The following is a 22,420-nucleotide window of genomic DNA, read 5'->3' as shown; positions in this document are numbered from 1 at the left end:
CCATTCACAAACATAGCAGTTTCTCTGAAACTGCTATGTTTATGAAAAAATGGGTTAACCCTAGAAGGACCTGGCACCCAGACCACTTCATTAAGCTGAAGTGGTCTGGGTGCATAGAGTGGTCCTTTAATGCTAGAGTTGTATTTTGGTATCCCCGAATTTCGAGTGAATGCCGATTCGGCTCGGCAGAATCTCGGAACCTATAATCCGATTCGGTAACTGAATCACAGAGCAAACAGGATTCTAACTTGAGCTGATCAGTGTGCTGCAAATTATATCCATAATACAATATTATGTTTATACAACATTTTGCTGTACATTAACAGGAGCATTTTCCTGCTATTTGGTTCACAGATCAGATGATAAAAAGTAACCAATATAGGGAAACACTGGAGGAGAGGTAAAAAAAAATAATCCATATTATATATTTATTAAATATATCAATCTACTTGTTTTTCCCTAATTTGCTCACTTTTCATTTGGACTGTGAATAAAATCAACATTTATTTACTGTCCCCTAGCTATCAGTCAGCATTTTTTCCCATCGATCATCTCTGATTTGGAGCCATGCTTTGCTTAGTCTATAATTCAGGTATTTCCTGATCCTCCAATCTAAATTTGGATGAATTGCTGTTCGGCTCAACATGACGCTCCAAGTCGAGTTAAAGGGATTGTATAGTATTCGCAATAGAAATCTGTATTCCTAACTCTATAGAGCCCTTCAGTCTCTCACCCCTCCCTTGTGACCCCCACCCAGTGGAGCATAAAGGGTTAAAAAAAACTTTAATCACCCGATACCAGTGCTCATTTCCCTCGGGGCTGGGTCTGCGATCCGCCTCCACCGACGTCATCCGATGGGAGGACCTTATGCGAATGCATGGCGGGCGCATTAGGCCCTCCCTATAGGAAAACATTGCCTCAATGCTTTCCTATGTGGATTTCACAGATGCTGGATGTCCTCATGCATAGCATGAGGACGTCCAACGTTATTTAGGGTCCAGTAAATCAGTTATCAGAGTCCAGTAAACTCTCTAAGAGGCTGTTTTAGTAGTGCAATGTAAACATTGCAGTTTCTGAAAAAGGGGGTGACAGTGACAGAGGGAGGGGGTGACACATTGACAGAGGGAGGGGGTGACAGTGACAGAGGGAGAGGGGTGACACATTGACAGAGGGAGGAGGGTGACAGTGACAGAGGGAGGGGGTGACAGTAACAGAGGGAGGGGGTGACAGTGACAGAGGGAGAGGGGTGACACATTGACAGAGGGAGGAGGGTGACAGTGACAGAGGGAGGGGGTGACAGTAACAGAGGGAGGGGGTGACAGTGACAGAGGGAGGGGGTGACACATTGACAGAGGGAGGGGGTGACAGTGACAGAGGGAGAGGGGTGACAGTGACAGAGGGAGGGGGTGACAGTAACAGAGGGAGGGGGTGACAGTGACAGAGGGAGAGGGGTGACACATTGACAGAGGGAGGAGGGTGACAGTGACAGAGGGAGGGGGTGACAGTAACAGAGGGAGGGGGTGACAGTGACAGAGGGAGGGGGTGACACATTGACAGAGGGAGGGGGTGACAGTGACAGAGGGAGAGGGGTGACAGTGACAGAGGGAGGGGGTGACACATTGACAGAGGGAGAGGGGTGACAGTGGGAGGGGGGTGACACATTGACAGAGAGAGGGAGGGTGAGTAGTGACACAGTGGGGGGGGGAGGTAAGGGGGGGGGGTAAGTAGTGCCTACCTTTCTTTCTGCTCCCTCTGGTCTCCCTGGCTGCTCCTTCCCCTGCCGATCGCTCTGTGTGAGAGGAGATTACAGGTGATGTCACTTCCTGGCCCCGCCTCTCCTCATCACACAGAGCCGCGTGGGACAGGAAGCAGGAGACCTGCAGAGAGCTGGTGAAGCGGCCAGGTCTCATGTGAGGGGGGGGGGGATTTACAGAGCGGTAGGTTGCTGGGGCCCTGCGCTGCATCAGGGGCCCCAGCAACCTATTAAAGGAAATTATTTTTTATTTTGTTTTGCCATTCCAGTTGATCTCTATTCTCTCCAGCTGGAGCATGGCTGTGCGGCCGGGCCCCTGGCTGCCTCGGGCCCTCGGTCCATGACCGATGTGGTCAGTCCGCCCCTGTATGTGGTTAGCTAAAGACCAAGATTCCATTTTGGTTGCTTGCAACAAAAGGGATGTTTGAGATGGTCTGTACTTAGCTATTATGTCTGACTCCAGATTTGAATATTGCTTCCTATAGAGGCCATGGGAAGATCCTCATCTATTAAAAACTATTTTTGAAAAAATGGGTCCGTTAAATCCATCCAGTCCTGTTAGAAAGTGTGTTGGTTCTTGAATCCAATTTGTTTTCTTCGGTGCTCATTTCTGTGATTAATTTTATTTTTTTCACCGGTCATGAACGCATGTCTAAAAGAGGAGAGGTCTCATTTTCACATTCGTGGTTTCCATAAGATCTGTTGATTCTTGTCACAGTTGGAGGACACTTTGTTAGCTAAGAACAAGGCAAAAATTGAGTCATGCTTTCCTATGGGCGGTTAGAATGCGCGCGCGGCTTTTGCCGCGCATGCGCATTCGGCACTGACGTCGGCAGGAGGAGGAAAGTTCCCCAGGACAGAGGGAGCCAGGCGCTGGATAAAGGAAAGTGGCTGAAGGGGTTTTAACCCCTTCAGCCCAGCGGGAGTGGGACCCTTAGGGTGGGGGGGGGGGACACCTAAAGACCCTATAGTGCCAGGAAAACGAGTTTGTTTTCCTGGCACTATAGTGATCCTTTAATCTAATGAAAAATATTAGATTCTGGAATTAACACGATTAACCATTTTGAACTTGTTCTCTGATGTAGGTCCACTTATAACTCTGTCCAAAAATCCCCTCCTTGTAATCTGTTTGATTTTAATCATGCTGTGATCTGCAGTGACGTGACCAATAGCATAAAATAAACCTATATTTATATATTTGATAAATATTTAATATATAAATGTATAAATATAGATTTCTTTACTGCTCCCTCATTGGTTACTTCTTCTCCCTTGATCTGTGAACTGAATAACCAGATAATGTGTACTTATAATACTTATATTATGTATATATTTTGAAGTACACTAACTCATAGGCACATTCTATCTTTCGTTTTGGTTTGTCCAAACCATTTTTCACAAAGTGATTGCATGCACCAAATTCATTCAAAACAATACACCACATGGACGAAACACGAATTGCCTAAAACTATTTTTTTTCTGGACGAATCAATTCAGACGAACCCCATTTTTTTCTGCGTTGAAGTCTACTGGTTATACTGCAAAGAATCTTTGCGGGCTGTTGCCTGTTTATTGACAAACATTGGTGCTCTCCCAACACCCAACGTGTGAAACAGGTGATACCGATGATAAATAATAACTATGGGGCAATGTTCTAAAGGTGGAGCAGTAAGGGGCAACATTCCACTGGTTTTTCGCAATTCATGCTCCCCTTTTTTTAGCAAGTCACCATAGAATACTGTTTTCTATCATTGTTGAGTGATTGTTATTCTGATAAATGGTTTGTTATCAATGTCTGATCTGAAGGATGTGCACGGAATGTGTAATGTTGTGTTGAAGTTGCACAGTATGACTTTGTAAAAGACAGCAAGGAGTGGAGTGTTGACTTGTTAGAATGCCGGAGGTGAGGCAGGAATCACTTGATAAATATAACTTAACACACCTTAGCAGCATGCACACAGAAACTAGTATATTTATGGCACTCACGGGCTGTCAAAAATGTCCACAATGTTATAATTTATGATATTTTTTTCTGTGCTGAAATACACTTTATTTTATCAGTGTTAAAGGGGTGCAAGCCCACAGGTGTCTATTTTTTATATGTGAGTGATAAAGGGGTGCAAGCGTGCTCTATAAATGGTTAGAAGTTTCACTTCTATTGACTTTCCTTTGCATTAGATCAATAGTTCTTAACTCATCGGTTGAAACACAAACTTGGGTTCCCATACTATTGCGGTTGGTCAACAAATTCATAGGAATCGGGCTTTAGGCAACTGCCCAGACAAACAATGCTTACTGTGGTAATTCTACACTGTGAAGACATGTCTGATACTGCGTGCCATCTAATGAAGGTGTTTTGCAGAGTTCGATTTGCCATAACTTTAATAATAGTTGAAGGATGTGTCACTGTGGTCATTTTGAAATGTAAGAAAGAGCCATCAAGCTAACGTAATGTAAAATAGGTGAATCGATTCTAAAATGTGGAACATTCACTGTTGAAATCACGAAAAGCTCCTTCTAATTGTTCCACTTTTACAGCTTTCCACAAATCACCCTCATTGATGATGGGTCTGTTATTTGGATAATCTTAGGATCTAATCTTATCCAAATCTTATTGATCATCCTGAGATCTCAGTAAGGGTTGAAGGAGGATTGCTGACACCTTAAAATAATCTCTAATATATAAAGATGTGCATTGTCTACTTAGCAGCTCCATGTGTGAATAATGCAGGGCATCGGCACAAACTGGTTTTAAAGGCCAAGCCCCTTCATTGTTCACATAGAGATGGTGAATAAAGACGAGCAAATTCATGGTTCCAGGGCCCTTCCCGTCCCTAGGCAGCAGCTTAAGGCCACCTTATGGGTTTTCCTGCTCTGGATGAAGGGCATTAGTACGCTTATTTTTTTTAAATCCCCCAATTCACTTCCATAACAGTCAACCAGTTGTTCAAAGCAACTTCAATTTACCATGAATTATTTCTCATCTGAAAAGCAAATTTAGAAAACGCCCAAAAGTTTTAAAGGAAAAGATTGTTTGAAAACATCAATTGGTTTCCATTAGTATTTCAAAATGGCAGTGCTACAACTGGATTCTCAGAGAGCATTATTGTAAATAGGTTTCTGTTTGCGTTTTCCAAATAACTGAAAATAGCAAAAAAGTTGAGTTAAAGAACTTTTTTGTTTTGGGTATTTTGCCTAAATGTGAGTTCAATTAGCATTCCCAACAATTTACACTTTGCTTAATAGCCCATGAAATGGCTAAAATAGAAATGGAATAATCTCCCTTTAACACCCCTAGACACAGGCCAACATTTAGCGCAAAAATATCAAGTCAGTCTGATGTTTTCTGAGTATTGCATACAGTGATAATGGTTTCTACAAAGGAACTGTGTAAACACCATAACCACTATAGATCACTCTAGAGGTTATGATGTCAGGAGTCCCCTAGTGCCACCCCTTTGTAAGATTGGAACTATTTATGAGTGGTTTGACACTTACCTGTGTACCCCATCTACCCTGAATCGGGCCCCCTCTTCTGATATATCTCAAGTGAAATTTCTGAATTATCCATTGGCGAATTCAATTCTGCCCATGTTTGGAATGGATTAATTAGCTGAGAGCAGCAGCCAATACCAATTAATGTTTCTAAAAATGAAATGGATATATTTATTGTGCTTTAAGTTACCTTTATCAGAGAAGAGAGGCCGACCCACGGAAGAGCAGGGGACACAGGTAATGGTGAATCTTTTGATATCGGTTTGAATCTTAACGAGTGTTGGCACCAGGGACTCCTGGCGCCATAATCACTAGAATACATTGTATTGCTAATGGTGGCTGGACTGCACTTTTATAAATATCATGATAATATAACATAAAGAGATAAATATAAATATATAGAGAGAGTGTAAACTTCAGTAAGCAAAGTATCGTTCCTTCAGTTATTGACCAGACCAATAAAATCAGGGATTTGCATATTGAAGAAACAAAAGCAAAGAGTTGTAATCATTATGTTTGGATTTCTAATTTTAGGGTTACTGTTACAGAGCATTGAACTATTCTGCAATTAATCTGTGTTTTACTAAATCTATTGGCGATATCATTATAATGCATTTATATACCTCATGTCACCATGGAAACATTCTTTGACACTCGCAAACATTGACACAAACAGTTGGGGGGATTTTCTTATTTTCTGCGGGATTAAGGGGACTTTCCAATGAGGTGTGTTCATTACACTTATTATACTTGTGATGAATAAAAATTACGGGATTTCGAGTTCCCTTGTGATTTTCGCACAATGCCCATGTAACTCCTGTTTCACCCATCCATCTTGCACATGCCTTCAGTAGAACTCAAAGTGCAGTGGATATATATATATGTATATTAACCTTCTAAGTGAAATATTTCTTCATTCCTTTTAGGTATTTATGGAAGTTGTTGTACAAATGTCGAGCTCTGCGAGACCATTTTCTTCAAGAGGAAACATTTAGCGTCGACAAAATGGCTCATAGTGACTTTACGGCAGGTAATTAACTGTGTGAGCGACTGTGAACGCAAATCTGGTGATTAGCAGAATTATACTTATCTATAAAAATATAAATATTGCATTTTATTATCTGAAGAGTTTGCTTTGTTCCTTTTTACATGTGACAAGCAAAGCTCTGATTTTGGTCATAGTACGATAGTTGTTATGTTGTAATGTTGCTGTATTGAATGAGTACATTGAAATGTGCAATGATACAATTTATTAGGAAAAATCTTTTAAATAACTCCCACAGGTATGTTCACTAAAGCTCAAATGACCTTGGTACCAATTCTCAACAATAATCCTGTACCATCGAGAGTTATTCAGTGTCCAAATTTCGACTATGTGCATTTAAATGGATATAAATTAAATACAAATTAAAGGAATTGTGCAAATATATAAATATGGTTTTAAATCTTACTATTTAAAATCACCTATCTTAGCAAACAAATATGTGTATTTTGTTACGCCATGTGGCAATACAGTGTTAACCCATCACTGTTTCAATGTTCCCCAATATTGGTGGGTCCTACACTAATTTTAACATGGTAGATGAACATGCTAACTTGCAATACTTACTAGCAGCTCAAACGGCTTTCAGAGACTCTCCTCATATTTATGCTTTCCTGTGGTCACCTCCAAAGGGGAACCCATAGTGGATGGGTGGGGTGTTTAGCAAAAAAGGAATCTCCTCTGAATTTCAAATATACACAGAATAAAAGGGAATTGAAGGGGTCACCCAGAACATGCATTGATCAGCAGTGGTTCTACTGTAAATACCTAAATATATACAAAAATATTGTTTAACATTTTACAAGGCTACTTAAAATAACCTGTTTTAGCAAATATGGGGATTTGGTCCCATCAAATCAGGATGAGGGGATTAAGAAACCACGGGAAGGAAATTGACTGGGATTATGGGACAGATGTGATGAGGGGATTGTGTGGCAGGGGTGATATTATTGATTAGGATTATTGGGTAGGGGGTAATGTGATTGGGATTATTGGATAGGGGTGATATGATTGATTGGGATTATTGGGTAGAGGGGAATGTGATTGATTGAGATTATTGGGTAGGTGGTGATATGATTTGATTGGGATTATTGGGTAGGGGGTAATGTGATTGATTAGGATTATCGGGTAGGGGGTAATGTGATTGATTAGGATTGTTGGGTAGAGGGTAATGTGTTTGATTGGTATTATTTGGTAGGGGGTAATGTGATAATAGGATTATTGGGTAGGGGTAATTTAATTTATTGGGGTTATTGGGTAGGGGGTAATGTGATTGATTGGGATTATTGGGTAGGGGTGATGTAATTGATTGGAATTATTGGGTAAGGGGTGATGTGATTGATTGAGATTATTGGGTAGGGGGTGATGTAATTGATTGGGATTATTGGGTAGGGGGTAATGTGATTGATTGAGATTATTGGCTAGAGGGTAATGTGATTGATTGGTATTATTTGGTAGGGGGTAATGTGATAATAGGATTGTTGGGTAGGGAGTAATTTAATTTATTGGGGTTATTGGGTAGGGGGTAATGTGATTGATTGGGATTATTGGGTAGGGGGTGATGTAATTGATTGGGATTATTGGGTAGGGGGTAATGTAATTGATTGGGATTATTGGCTAGAGGGTAATGTGATTGATTGGTATTATTTGGTAGGGGGTAATGTGATAATAGGATTGTTGGGTAGGGAGTAATTTAATTTATTGGGGTTATTGGGTAGGGGGTAAGGTGATTGATTAGGATTATTGGGTAGGGGGTAATGTGATTGATTAGGATTGTTGGGTAGGGAGTAATGTGATTGATTGGTATTATTTGGTAGGGGGTAATGTGATAATAGGATTATTGGGTAGGGGTAATTTAATTTATTGGGGTTATTGGGTAAGGGGTAATGTGATTGATTGGAATTATTGGGTAGTGGTGATGTGATTGATTGAGATTATTGGGTAGAGGGTAATATGATTGATTGGTATTATTTGGTAGGGGGTAATGTGATAATAGGATTATTGGGTAGAGGGTAATGTGATTGATTGGGATTATTGGCTAGAGGGTAATATGATTGATTGGTATTATTTGGTAGGGGGTAATGTGATAATAGGATTATTGGGTAGGGGTGATATGATTGATTTGGATTATTTAGAAGGGAGTAATGTGATTGATTGGTATTATTTGGAAGGGGGTAATGTGATAATAGGATTGTTGGGTAGGGAGTAATTTAATTTATTGGGGTTATTGGGTAGGGGGTAATGTGATTGATTAGGATTATTGGGTAGGGGGTAATGTGATTGATTAGGATTGTTGGGTAGGGAGTAATGTGATTGATTGGTATTATTTGGTAGGGGGTAATGTGATAATAGGATTATTGGGTAGGGGTAATTTAATTTATTGGGGTTATTGGGTAGGGGGTAATGTGATTGATTGGAATTATTGGGTAGAGGGTAATATGATTGATTGGTATTATTTGGTAGGGGGTAATGTGATAATAGGATTATTGGGTAGAGGGTAATGTGATTGATTGGGATTATTGGCTAGAGGGTAATATGATTGATTGGTATTATTTGGTAGGGGGTAATGTGATAATAGGATTATTGGGTAGGGGTGATATGATTGATTTGGATTATTTAGAAGGGAGTAATGTGATTGATTGGTATTATTTGGAAGGGGGTAATGTGATAATAGGATTGTTGGGTAGGGAGTAATTTAATTTATTGGGATTATTGGGTAGGGGGTAATGTGATTGATTGGGATTATTGGGTAGGGGGTGATGTAATTGATTTGAATTATTGGGTAGGGGTAATGTGATTGATTGAGATTATTGAGTAGGGGTAATGTGATTGATTAGGATTATTGGGTAGGGGGTAATGTGATTGATTAGGATTATTGGGTAGGGGTAATGTGATTGATTGGGATTATTGGCTAGAGGGTAATGTGATTGATTGGGATTATTTGGTAGAGGGTAATTTAATCGATTGGGATTATTGGGTAGGGGGTGATGATGGGACAATAGGGCCTCACATTGCATTGGACATCTTCCGATTTAGAGCTGCCTCTAATGCTAATGTCCCATCTCTGGATCACATTGGGAAGCTGAGGGCAGTAACAGGTACCTTCATTGTTATTTTAGAGAATGGTTCCCAGATCTGCAAAACACAAAATGAAATACAAGCAAAACGCATAAAAAATACAACATAGAAGGCACTGTATGTTTTTGTTTTAAAGTGTTGGAAAGGAAAACATGGAAGCAAATAGTTTAGACATGTGCAACTCGTCGTGTTTGTAAAATTATTTTTTCTTTCTCTCATATTGAAATTGCTTTTCCAATTGCTATAAATCATGGATTACAAATCACCTTCGTATTTCATTAAACATTTGGTGAGTTGAAAATAATAATAACAATATTTAAGGTTAATAAAGTTTTTGCTGCAGTGAAGAATTGAAATGATATTTTACAAAATGGTATGTGTTGTCTTATAGAATAAGCTATCGGGATCACTGTCACCTCTAGCAAGGAATCTGGGAGAGACAGATTAGCGTGTTTTCTTCGGTTTATATCAACATTCAACAGATGATGCGATAAAAATGCATTTTTATTATTGTAATAAAATAGAAAGACACAGACAATGAGGCACAAGAGGATAGACAGACAGACTGACTGAGGGTAGATAGAACAAACAGACAGACAGACCAGCCCGTACAATGCTGCACTGTGCTGAAGTTTGTAAATTGAACATTACTGTGACGGACCGCCTAGCACCCCAACTGGGTGCCTCCGCCAATCGCTGCTTCCTAGAGCTTACAGAGTACCACAAGCACCGTACCATGTTACATCCCCTGATAGCCCTGATCTGGGAGACCAACATATCCAAAAATCACCCAGATCAGTTCAGGAATTTCCTGGAAGTCATTTATTTGTTTGATCACACGCATGGTCCCATGCCCAAAATAGTTCCAGAGAATGAGGGCTTGCGGTTGGTCTAATTCGTTAGTTTAAAAATGACTAAACTATCGAACATAATTAATGTTCTTACCCTGGAGCTTGTTCCCCTCATCCAGACGATCTATCCCACCGAACAGTGCCCTTCTAACTTGTATAGACCCGAACGCAGGCGATGATGGAAGTTCCATTAGATTCATGCCCAAACCCCGCTGCCTGCGTTCATATGAACAAGATGGCCGCCACCTCGTGGTTGTCCAAATGAATTGCGGCCACCCAGACGAACAATTAGAACACTGCAGTGAAAAACGTTCCAAGTTGTTAATACGTGTTAACAAGCTCCCGGGTGGTCCTTGGTTCGTGCGGTTTTTCGGTAGTCGAACGGGACAATGTTAAAATAGGAGGGGAATGTAAACTACCAAACAGAATAGCCAAGAAGGCACGACCAAGGTCTTTTATGAGCCTTTGTGCATGCCCCATAGTCCTGAGGCAGGAGGCTGGCAAACAGGCCCTTCCAAGAACACGTGGCGAGGTTACTTTCACCACAATTACTATACATTTTACAGGTCGGAGCCTGATTCAGAGTTGTGGGGGTAGTAATTCTTTCTTCTAAGTAATTTTTGTTTTATGTATTTGACTGGACATCTGATCTGAACTCTACATCTTTTTTTAAAATTCTGTTCAATAGAGCTAGATAGATGACAGACAGACAGATCGGAGATAAATAGATCGAAGATCGACAGATCGAAGATAGATAGATCGATGATAGATAGATCGAAGATAGATATAGGTAGATAGAGAAGCTATGATGCATACACCGCATGACTGAGACCATCAGCATAGATGATTTCAGAAGAGGGGGCCCATTTATCACAGGGAGGCTTTTTTTATATGAAAACATTTTGGGGAAACACCTAATTGTGGAGAAACAGAACTCAACAGAATGTTCCTGACTTCAGCGTTGTACTCTCATGCATGTGTGAGAGTACAACACAGAGTTCTATGGAGGACCCAACAAGACAGTAAGATCATCCATGGACTAGTCATGGCTGAGGGCTTGACAAGTTTGAGAAAAGGTGGCTCTGACTTCTTTTCACGCTTTGTCAAAAGTAAAAAAAAATACTGAGACGAAATAATTCCCACTGTGTCTTAGCATATCTCTTGACTGGGTTAGAACTTCAGTGAAAGTCCGACACAGTCAATATGCGAATTTCATTATTTCGTAAAAATTTTATCGTAATGAAATACTCATATTGGATGGGGAGGGTGGGGGGACAGAGCTAGTTTGCCTAATACCACTATATGACTGATTGACACATTTCCTCTATTTTATTTCAGCCAAATACAGAGCTGTCTATTGTGGGAGCATGCCTAAAATTAAACCTGGATACGTGTCACTAAGAAACAGCACTATTGACACAAACTTGCAACTCTGCGGGAACAGATGGGGAGCAGCTGATACAGGTAAGCATTGCAGCTGGTTGCGAAGGAAGTCTGGGTTTTGTTCAATAAAACACTTTTTTAATCAGATTAATTTAATAAAAATCATAAACCCAAAGTATAATTTATTTTCATGCTTGCTTTATTGAATAAAGCATTAACTCCCCTCATATACAACATGAATGCCGTACACACAGAAACCTGCAGTATGGTGTATGAAATACAATAATCCATATCCCGACCATGACACTCTACCAGGTAACATAACACATTGCTGCAAACCCACATATTTTCACAACTTATCAGCCACGGGAAAGTAATTAGCAACAATGTCTCTAGAAGTGTCATAGAAAGATAGAAAATAAGTCAAATGTTCTTAGTCTAACGGGGCCCCTCAATCCTCGACGTCTTCTACGAGACTGCCGATGATGGAATAAATGATTTTTCAATGAAGTGCTTTAATTACAGGCAAAATTTCTCTGAACTGATCTTGTAACTTTCTTCTGGACTTTCCATCACACGAGTCATAGAGCTGGTGTCATGACGAGCCCACTCGCAATACTATTCAAGCCACTTTGGGGTATAATGATTGCTTCCCAGAAATAAGTGTAGTGTTCCAATGCATAGTGTATAAATATCGTTAAATATATCCCATAATTCCCGGCAGCTGCAATTCAATCTACTTTAAGCATCCAGATGAAGAGGTCCTACGTATGGGGTGGTAATGGAGATGACTTCCAAGCAGATATTCTGCCCCCGCCATTGGATTTAGAAGGAATAAAGGATTATTCTGTGACTGAAAACAACACACCTCGGCTTAGGTCAACCAGCCCTACGCCAAGGAGCCATAGAGAGAAGGACGTGGACAGCGCTGCTCTGGAAACAATTAGACTCAAGGATAAAGTAAAAAGAAAGATGTCTGAAGGCTTCGGGACCAAGGGAGGTGAGTCACTCATAGGCGGTTTCAGTCTTGCTATGCACTCCAGAATTAATAGGTCTCCATGGTTAGTTCACCTTTAGTGTTCATGAGAAATACGCAACCAATTAGAAAATGATGTATACATCATATTACAGTTTAATTTTGTACTTTATTCATCTTTTTATATTTTTTATTATGATACATAATTATTTTCTTGCTGATAAATCACATTGACTATTGCAATCCCCTTCTCACCGGTCTTACATGCTCCCAGCTTGCACCGCTGCAATCTATAATGAATGCGGCTGCGAGGCTTATTTTCCTGTCCGGTCGCACCTCCCACGCTTCCACGCTCTGTCAGTCCCTGCATTGGCTTCCAGTTAGATATAGGGCCCAATTAAAAATTCTGGCGCTTGCTTACAAATCCCTACATAATGCTGCTCTAACATACCTATCCTCCCTCATACATAAGTATGTCCCGTCGAGACCCCTGCGCTCAGCCCAAGACCTACGCCTATCCTCTGCCCGGATCCCCACCTCTGATGCTCACCTTCAAGACTTCTCCAGGGCTGCACCTATTCTGTGGAACTCCCTTCCCTCCTCAATCAGACTTTCACCCAGCCTCCACTCCTGATCTCTGTCTGATCTCAATTACGTGTCTGTTAGTCCACCCATTGTACAGCGCTATGGAATTTGTTGGCGCTATATAAATAATAAAATAATAATAATAATAATTATTGTCCGACTTTACGTTATTGTCCATTAACCTCAAATGGTCAATCACCTAATCAAATTGTTTGCAGCTAATTCTGTACTTACATATTTCAAACCCAGAATGATTTGTGCATTGAGCTCTCCAAGTAGGTCTAAAGTTGGCTTTTGGTAAAAGTTATATTGATAGCATCAATAGCATGTTTCTAAGATTCCTAAGACAAAATATGTCACTCTCACTTGGAGCTAGCTTCAGTGCTTGGGTTCTTAGGAAAAGTGAATTAAGGTTTAAATTGCCCCATTTTTACCGAGAACCATAAATCCCAGAGAAGGCCAATCTGTTGGTTAGTTAGTAGAACCGTCAAGCTAACCTCCTGCTACAATCCTGACAGGCTTAAGCACCAATTTAGTATTTTTGGATAAACTTTTCAAATGATTTACTCATTTTGAATAAACATTTAAAAATACTTTTAAAAAATATTAAAATATCAAATATATCATAAATGTAAAAACATTTTTTTCAATATATCTAAAAATCTAAATATTGCAATATTAAAATATATTCTATTACCTCTTTAGTTATGTTTATTGACTTTTCTTCCTGGGTGCGGCCATTTTGTTTTCCCCTGTCCATGAAGTCTACAGTTTGCATTCTGCGGGATTCTTTTCACTGAGGGATTGTGGGTAAATCAGTTAAGCAACTGAAATGGAGCTTTGCTTAAGCTCCGCCCATTACCACAATCTGCCATTGATCACAATCCCCACGGATTATATATGTAAATATCAGTAAGCGGGTAAATGTCGAGATCTGATATTTACACACAGTAAGCGGGTAAATGGCGAGATCTCTGATATTTACACACAGTAAGCGGGTAAATGGCGAGATCTGATATTTACACTCAGTAAGCGGGTAAATGGCGAGATCGGATATTTACACACAGTAAGCGGGTAAATGGCGAGATCTGATATTTACACACAGTAAGCGGGTAAATGGCGAGATCTGATATTTACACACAGTAAGCTGGTAAATGGCGAGATCTAATATTTACACACAGTAAGCGGGTAAATGGCGAGATCTAATATTTACACACAGTAAGCGGGTAAATGGCGAGATCTGATATTTACACACAGTAAGCGGGTAAATGGCGAGATCTGATATTTACACACAGTAAGCGGGTAAATGGCGAGATCTCTGATATTTACACACAGTAAGCGGGTAAATGGCGAGATCTCTGATAGTTACACACAGTAAGCGGGTAAATGGCGAGATCTGATATTTACACACAGTAAGCGGGTAAATGGCGAGATCTCAGATATTTACACACAGTAAGCGGGTAAATGGCGAGATCTGAGATATTTACACACAGTAAGCGGGTAAATGGCGAGATCTGATATTTACACTCAGTAAGCGGGTAAATGGCGAGATCGGATATTTACACACAGTAAGCGGGTAAATGGCGAGATCTGATATTTACACACAGTAAGCGGGTAAATGGCGAGATCTGATATTTACACACAGTAAGCTGGTAAATGGCGAGATCTAATATTTACACACAGTAAGCGGGTAAATGGCGAGATCTAATATTTACACACAGTAAGCGGGTAAATGGCGAGATCTGATATTTACACACAGTAAGCGGGTAAATGGCGAGATCTGATATTTACACACAGTAAGCGGGTAAATGGCGAGATCTCTGATATTTACACACAGTAAGCGGGTAAATGGCGAGATCTCTGATAGTTACACACAGTAAGCGGGTAAATGGCGAGATCTGATATTTACACACAGTAAGCGGGTAAATGGCGAGATCTCAGATATTTACACACAGTAAGCGGGTAAATGGCGAGATCTGAGATATTTACACACAGTAAGCGGGTAAATGGCGAGATCTGATATTTACACACAGTAAGCGGGTAAATGGCGAGATCTGATATTTACACACAGTAAGCTGGTAAATGGCGAGATCGGATATTTACACGCAGTAAGCTGGTAAATGGCGAGATCGGATATTTACACGCAGTAAGCTGGTAAATGGCGAGATCTAATATTTACACACAGTAAGCGGGTAAATGGCGAGATCTAATATTTACACACAGTAAGCGGGTAAATGGCGAGATCTCTGATATTTACACACAGTAAGCGGGTAAATGGCGAGATCTGATATTTACACTCAGTAAGCGGGTAAATGGCGAGATCTGATATTTACACTCAGTAAGCGGGTAAATGGCGAGATCTGATATTTACACACAGTAAGCGGGTAAATGGCGAGATCTGATATTTACACTCAGTAAGCGGGTAAATGGCGAGATCTGATATTTACACACAATAAGCGGGTAAATGGCGAGATCTGATATTTACACACAGTAAGCGGGTAAATGGCGAGATCTGATATTTACACACAGTAAGCGGGTAAATGGCGAGATCTGATATTTACACACAGTAAGCTGGTAAATGGCGAGATCTAATATTTACACACAGTAAGCGGGTAAATGGCGAGATCTAATATTTACACACAGTAAGCGGGTAAATGGCGAGATCTCTGATATTTACACACAGTAAGCGGGTAAATGGCGAGATCTGATATTTACACTCAGTAAGCGGGTAAATGGCGAGATCTGATATTTACACACAGTAAGCGGGTAAATGGCGAGATCTGATATTTACACACAGTAAGCGGGTAAATGGCGAGATCTCTGATATTTACACACAGTAAGCGGGTAAATGTCGAGATCTCTGATAGTTACACACAGTAAGCGGGTAAATGGCGAGATCTGATATTTACACACAGTAAGCGGGTAAATGTCGAGATCTGATATTTACACACAGTAAGCGGGTAAATGGCGAGATCTCTGATATTTACACACAGTAAGCGGGTAAATGGCGAGATCTCTGATAGTTACACACAGTAAGCGGGTAAATGGCGAGATCTGATATTTACACACAGTAAGCGGGTAAATGGCGAGATCTGATATTTACACACAATAAGCGGGTAAATGGCGAGATCTGATATTTACACACAGTAAGCGGGTAAATGGCGAGATCGGATATTTACACACAGTAAGCGGGTAAATGGCGAGATCTGATATTTACACACAGTAAGCTGGTAAATGGCGAGATCTAATATTTACACACAGTAAGCGGGTAAATGGCGAGATCTAATATTTACACACAGTAAGCGGGTAAATGGCGAGATCTCTGATATTTACACACAGTAAGCGGGTAAATGGCGAGATCTGATATTTACACTCAGTAAGCGGGTAAATGGCGAGATCTGATATTTACACACAGTAAGCGGGTAAATGGCGAGATCTGATATTTACACACAGTAAGCGGGTAAATGGCGAGATCTCTGATATTTACACACAGTAAGCAGGTAAATGGCGAGATCTCTGATAGTTACACACAGTAAGCGGGTAAATGGCGAGATCTGATATTTACACACAGTAAGCGGGTAAATGTCGAGATCTGATATTTACACACAGTAAGCGGGTAAATGGCGAGATCTCTGATATTTACACACAGTAAGCGGGTAAATGGCGAGATCTCTGATAGTTACACACAGTAAGCGGGTAAATGGCGAGATCTGATATTTACACACAGTAAGCGGGTAAATGGCGAGATCTGATATTTACACACAGTAAGCGGGTAAATGGCGAGATCTGATATTTACACACAGTAAGCGGGTAAATGGCGAGATCTGATATTTACACACAGTAAGCGGGTAAATGGCGAGATCTGATATTTACACACAGTAAGCGGGTAAATGGCGAGATCTGATATTTACACTCAGTAAGCGGGTAAATGGCGAGATCTGATATTTACACACAGTAAGCGGGTAAATGTCGAGATCTGATATTTACACACAGTAAGTAGGTAAATGGCGAGATCTGATATTTACACACAGTAAGTGGGTAAATGGCGAGATCTGATATTTACACACAGTAAGCGGGTAAATGGCGAGATCTGATATTTACACACAGTAAGCGGGTAAATGTCGAGATCTGATATTTACACACAGTAAGCGGGTAAATGGCGAGATCTCAGATATTTACACACAGTAAGCGGGTAAATGGCGAGATCTCTGATATTTACACACTAAGCGGGGAAATGGCGAGATCTGATATTTACACACAGTAAGCGGGTAAATGTCGAGATCTGATATTTACACACAGTAAGCGGGTAAATGGCGAGATCTCTGATATTTACACACTAAGCGGGGAAATGGAGAGATATGATATTTACACACAGTAAGCGGGTAAATGTCGAGATCTGATATTTACACACAGTAAGCGGGTAAATGGCGAGATCTGATATTTACAAACAGTAAGCGGGTAAATGGCGAGATCTGATATTTACACACAGTAAGCGGGTAAATGGCGAGATCTGAGATATTTACACACAGTAAGCGGGTAAATGGCGAGATCTCAGATATTTACACACAGTAAGCGGGTAAATGGCGAGATCTGATATTTACACACAGTAAGCTGGTAAATGGCGAGATCGGATATTTACACGCAGTAAGCTGGTAAATGGCGAGATCTAATATTTACACACAGTAAGCGGGTAAATGGCGAGATCTAATATTTACACACAGTAAGCGGGTAAATGGCGAGATCTCTGATATTTACACACAGTAAGCGGGTAAATGGCGAGATCTGATATTTACACTCAGTAAGCGGGTAAATGGCGAGATCTGATATTTACACTCAGTAAGCGGGTAAATGGCGAGATCTGATATTTACACACAGTAAGCGGGTAAATGGCGAGATCTGATATTTACACACAGTAAGCGGGTAAATGGCGAGATCTGATATTTACACACAGTAAGCGGGTAAATGGCGAGATCTCTGATATTTACACACAGTAAGCGGGTAAATGGCGAGATCTCTGATAGTTACACACAGTAAGCGGGTAAATGGCGAGATCTGATATTTACACACAGTAAGCGGGTAAATGGCGAGATCTCAGATATTTACACACAGTAAGCGGGTAAATGGCGAGATCTGAGATATTTACACACAGTAAGCGGGTAAATGGCGAGATCTGATATTTACACACAGTAAGCGGGTAAATGGCGAGATCTGATATTTACACACAGTAAGCTGGTAAATGGCGAGATCGGATATTTACACGCAGTAAGCTGGTAAATGGCGAGATCGGATATTTACACGCAGTAAGCTGGTAAATGGCGAGATCTAATATTTACACACAGTAAGCGGGTAAATGGCGAGATCTAATATTTACACACAGTAAGCGGGTAAATGGCGAGATCTCTGATATTTACACACAGTAAGCGGGTAAATGGCGAGATCTGATATTTACACTCAGTAAGCGGGTAAATGGCGAGATCTGATATTTACACTCAGTAAGCGGGTAAATGGCGAGATCTGATATTTACACACAGTAAGCGGGTAAATGGCGAGATCTGATATTTACACTCAGTAAGCGGGTAAATGGCGAGATCTGATATTTACACACAATAAGCGGGTAAATGGCGAGATCTGATATTTACACACAGTAAGCGGGTAAATGGCGAGATCTGATATTTACACACAGTAAGCGGGTAAATGGCGAGATCTGATATTTACACACAGTAAGCTGGTAAATGGCGAGATCTAATATTTACACACAGTAAGCGGGTAAATGGCGAGATCTAATATTTACACACAGTAAGCGGGTAAATGGCGAGATCTCTGATATTTACACACAGTAAGCGGGTAAATGGCGAGATCTGATATTTACACTCAGTAAGCGGGTAAATGGCGAGATCTGATATTTACACACAGTAAGCGGGTAAATGGCGAGATCTGATATTTACACACAGTAAGCGGGTAAATGGCGAGATCTCTGATATTTACACACAGTAAGCGGGTAAATGTCGAGATCTCTGATAGTTACACACAGTAAGCGGGTAAATGGCGAGATCTGATATTTACACACAGTAAGCGGGTAAATGTCGAGATCTGATATTTACACACAGTAAGCGGGTAAATGGCGAGATCTCTGATATTTACACACAGTAAGCGGGTAAATGGCGAGATCTCTGATAGTTACACACAGTAAGCGGGTAAATGGCGAGATCTGATATTTACACACAGTAAGCGGGTAAATGGCGAGATCTGATATTTACACACAATAAGCGGGTAAATGGCGAGATCTGATATTTACACACAGTAAGCGGGTAAATGGCGAGATCGGATATTTACACACAGTAAGCGGGTAAATGGCGAGATCTGATATTTACACACAGTAAGCTGGTAAATGGCGAGATCTAATATTTACACACAGTAAGCGGGTAAATGGCGAGATCTAATATTTACACACAGTAAGCGGGTAAATGGCGAGATCTCTGATATTTACACACAGTAAGCGGGTAAATGGCGAGATCTGATATTTACACTCAGTAAGCGGGTAAATGGCGAGATCTGATATTTACACACAGTAAGCGGGTAAATGGCGAGATCTGATATTTACACACAGTAAGCGGGTAAATGGCGAGATCTCTGATATTTACACACAGTAAGCAGGTAAATGGCGAGATCTCTGATAGTTACACACAGTAAGCGGGTAAATGGCGAGATCTGATATTTACACACAGTAAGCGGGTAAATGTCGAGATCTGATATTTACACACAGTAAGCGGGTAAATGGCGAGATCTCTGATATTTACACACAGTAAGCGGGTAAATGGCGAGATCTCTGATAGTTACACACAGTAAGCGGGTAAATGGCGAGATCTGATATTTACACACAGTAAGCGGGTAAATGGCGAGATCTGATATTTACACACAGTAAGCGGGTAAATGGCGAGATCTGATATTTACACACAGTAAGCGGGTAAATGGCGAGATCTGATATTTACACACAGTAAGCGGGTAAATGGCGAGATCTGATATTTACACACAGTAAGCGGGTAAATGGCGAGATCTGATATTTACACTCAGTAAGCGGGTAAATGGCGAGATCTGATATTTACACACAGTAAGCGGGTAAATGTCGAGATCTGATATTTACACACAGTAAGTAGGTAAATGGCGAGATCTGATATTTACACACAGTAAGTGGGTAAATGGCGAGATCTGATATTTACACACAGTAAGCGGGTAAATGGCGAGATCTGATATTTACACACAGTAAGCGGGTAAATGTCGAGATCTGATATTTACACACAGTAAGCGGGTAAATGGCGAGATCTCAGATATTTACACACAGTAAGCGGGTAAATGGCGAGATCTCTGATATTTACACACTAAGCGGGGAAATGGCGAGATCTGATATTTACACACAGTAAGCGGGTAAATGTCGAGATCTGATATTTACACACAGTAAGCGGGTAAATGGCGAGATCTCTGATATTTACACACTAAGCGGGGAAATGGAGAGATATGATATTTACACACAGTAAGCGGGTAAATGTCGAGATCTGATATTTACACACAGTAAGCGGGTAAATGGCGAGATCTGATATTTACAAACAGTAAGCGGGTAAATGGCGAGATCTGATATTTACACACAGTAAGCGGGTAAATGGCGAGATCTGAGATATTTACACACAGTAAGCGGGTAAATGGCGAGATCTCAGATATTTACACACAGTAAGCGGGTAAATGGCGAGATCTGATATTTACACACAGTAAGCTGGTAAATGGCGAGATCGGATATTTACACGCAGTAAGCTGGTAAATGGCGAGATCTAATATTTACACACAGTAAGCGGGTAAATGGCGAGATCTAATATTTACACACAGTAAGCGGGTAAATGGCGAGATCTCTGATATTTACACACAGTAAGCGGGTAAATGGCGAGATCTGATATTTACACTCAGTAAGCGGGTAAATGGCGAGATCTGATATTTACACACAGTAAGCGGGTAAATGGCGAGATCTGATATTTACACACAGTAAGCGGGTAAATGGCGAGATCTGATATTTACACACAGTAAGCGGGTAAATGTCGAGATCTGATATTTACACACAGTAAGCGGGTAAATGGCGAGATCTCTGATATTTACACACAGTAAGCGGGTAAATGGCGAGATCTCTGATAGTTACACACAGTAAGCGGGTAAATGGCGAGATCTGATATTTACACTCAGTAAGCGGGTAAATGGCGAGATCTGATATTTACACTCAGTAAGCGGGTAAATGGCGAGATCTGATATTTACACACAGTAAGCGGGTAAATGGCGAGATCTGATATTTACACACAGTAAGCGGGTAAATGTCGAGATCTGATATTTACACACAGTAAGCGGGTAAATGGCGAGATCTCTGATATTTACACACAGTAAGCGGGTAAATGGCGAGATCTCTGATAGTTACACACAGTAAGCGGGTAAATGGCGAGATCTGATATTTACACACAGTAAGCGGGTAAATGGCGAGATCTGATATTTACACACAGTAAGCGGGTAAATGGCGAGATCTGATATTTACACACAGTAAGCGGGTAAATGGCGAGATCTGATATTTACACACAGTAAGCGGGTAAATGGCGAGATCTGATATTTACACACAGTAAGCGGGTAAATGGCGAGATCTGATATTTACACTCAGTAAGCGGGTAAATGGCGAGATCTGATATTTACACACAGTAAGCGGGTAAATGGCGAGATCTGATATTTACACACAGTAAGTAGGTAAATGGCGAGATCTGATATTTACACACAGTAAGTGGGTAAATGGCGAGATCTGATATTTACACACAGTAAGCGGGTAAATGGCGAGATCTGATATTTACACACAGTAAGCGGGTAAATGTCGAGATCTGATATTTACACACAGTAAGCGGGTAAATGGCGAGATCTCAGATATTTACACACAGTAAGCGGGTAAATGGCGAGATCTCTGATATTTACACACTAAGCGGGGAAATGGCGAGATCTGATATTTACACACAGTAAGCGGGTAAATGTCGAGATCTGATATTTACACACAGTAAGCGGGTAAATGTCGAGATCTGATATTTACACACAGTAAGCGGGTAAATGGCGAGATCTCTGATATTTACACACTAAGCGGGGAAATGGAGAGATATGATATTTACACACAGTAAGCGGGTAAATGTCGAGATCTGATATTTACACACAGTAAGCGGGTAAATGGCGAGATCTGATATTTACAAACAGTA

General features: G+C 40.7%; 1 protein-coding gene across 1 annotated transcript in view; it reads left to right on the top strand.

Moving 5' to 3' along the window:
• The window catches only part of TOGARAM2 (TOG array regulator of axonemal microtubules 2), a 119,944-nt gene that overhangs the window by 51,666 nt on the left and 45,858 nt on the right, over nucleotides 1-22,420 (top strand). Inside the window, exons 2-4 of the mRNA XM_063444090.1 lie at nucleotides 6,175-6,278; nucleotides 11,558-11,683; nucleotides 12,327-12,602. Coding sequence (XP_063300160.1) covers nucleotides 6,254-6,278; nucleotides 11,558-11,683; nucleotides 12,327-12,602 — 427 coding nt within the window. The 5' untranslated portion in view covers nucleotides 6,175-6,253. The remainder of the gene's footprint in view (nucleotides 1-6,174; nucleotides 6,279-11,557; nucleotides 11,684-12,326; nucleotides 12,603-22,420) is intronic.

The sequence above is a fragment of the Pelobates fuscus genome, chromosome 2, assembly GCF_036172605.1.
Source record: "Pelobates fuscus isolate aPelFus1 chromosome 2, aPelFus1.pri, whole genome shotgun sequence".
In the NCBI taxonomy this organism is placed as follows: Eukaryota; Metazoa; Chordata; class Amphibia; order Anura; family Pelobatidae; genus Pelobates; species Pelobates fuscus.
This window is presented reverse-complemented; position numbering and strand designations above follow the sequence as displayed.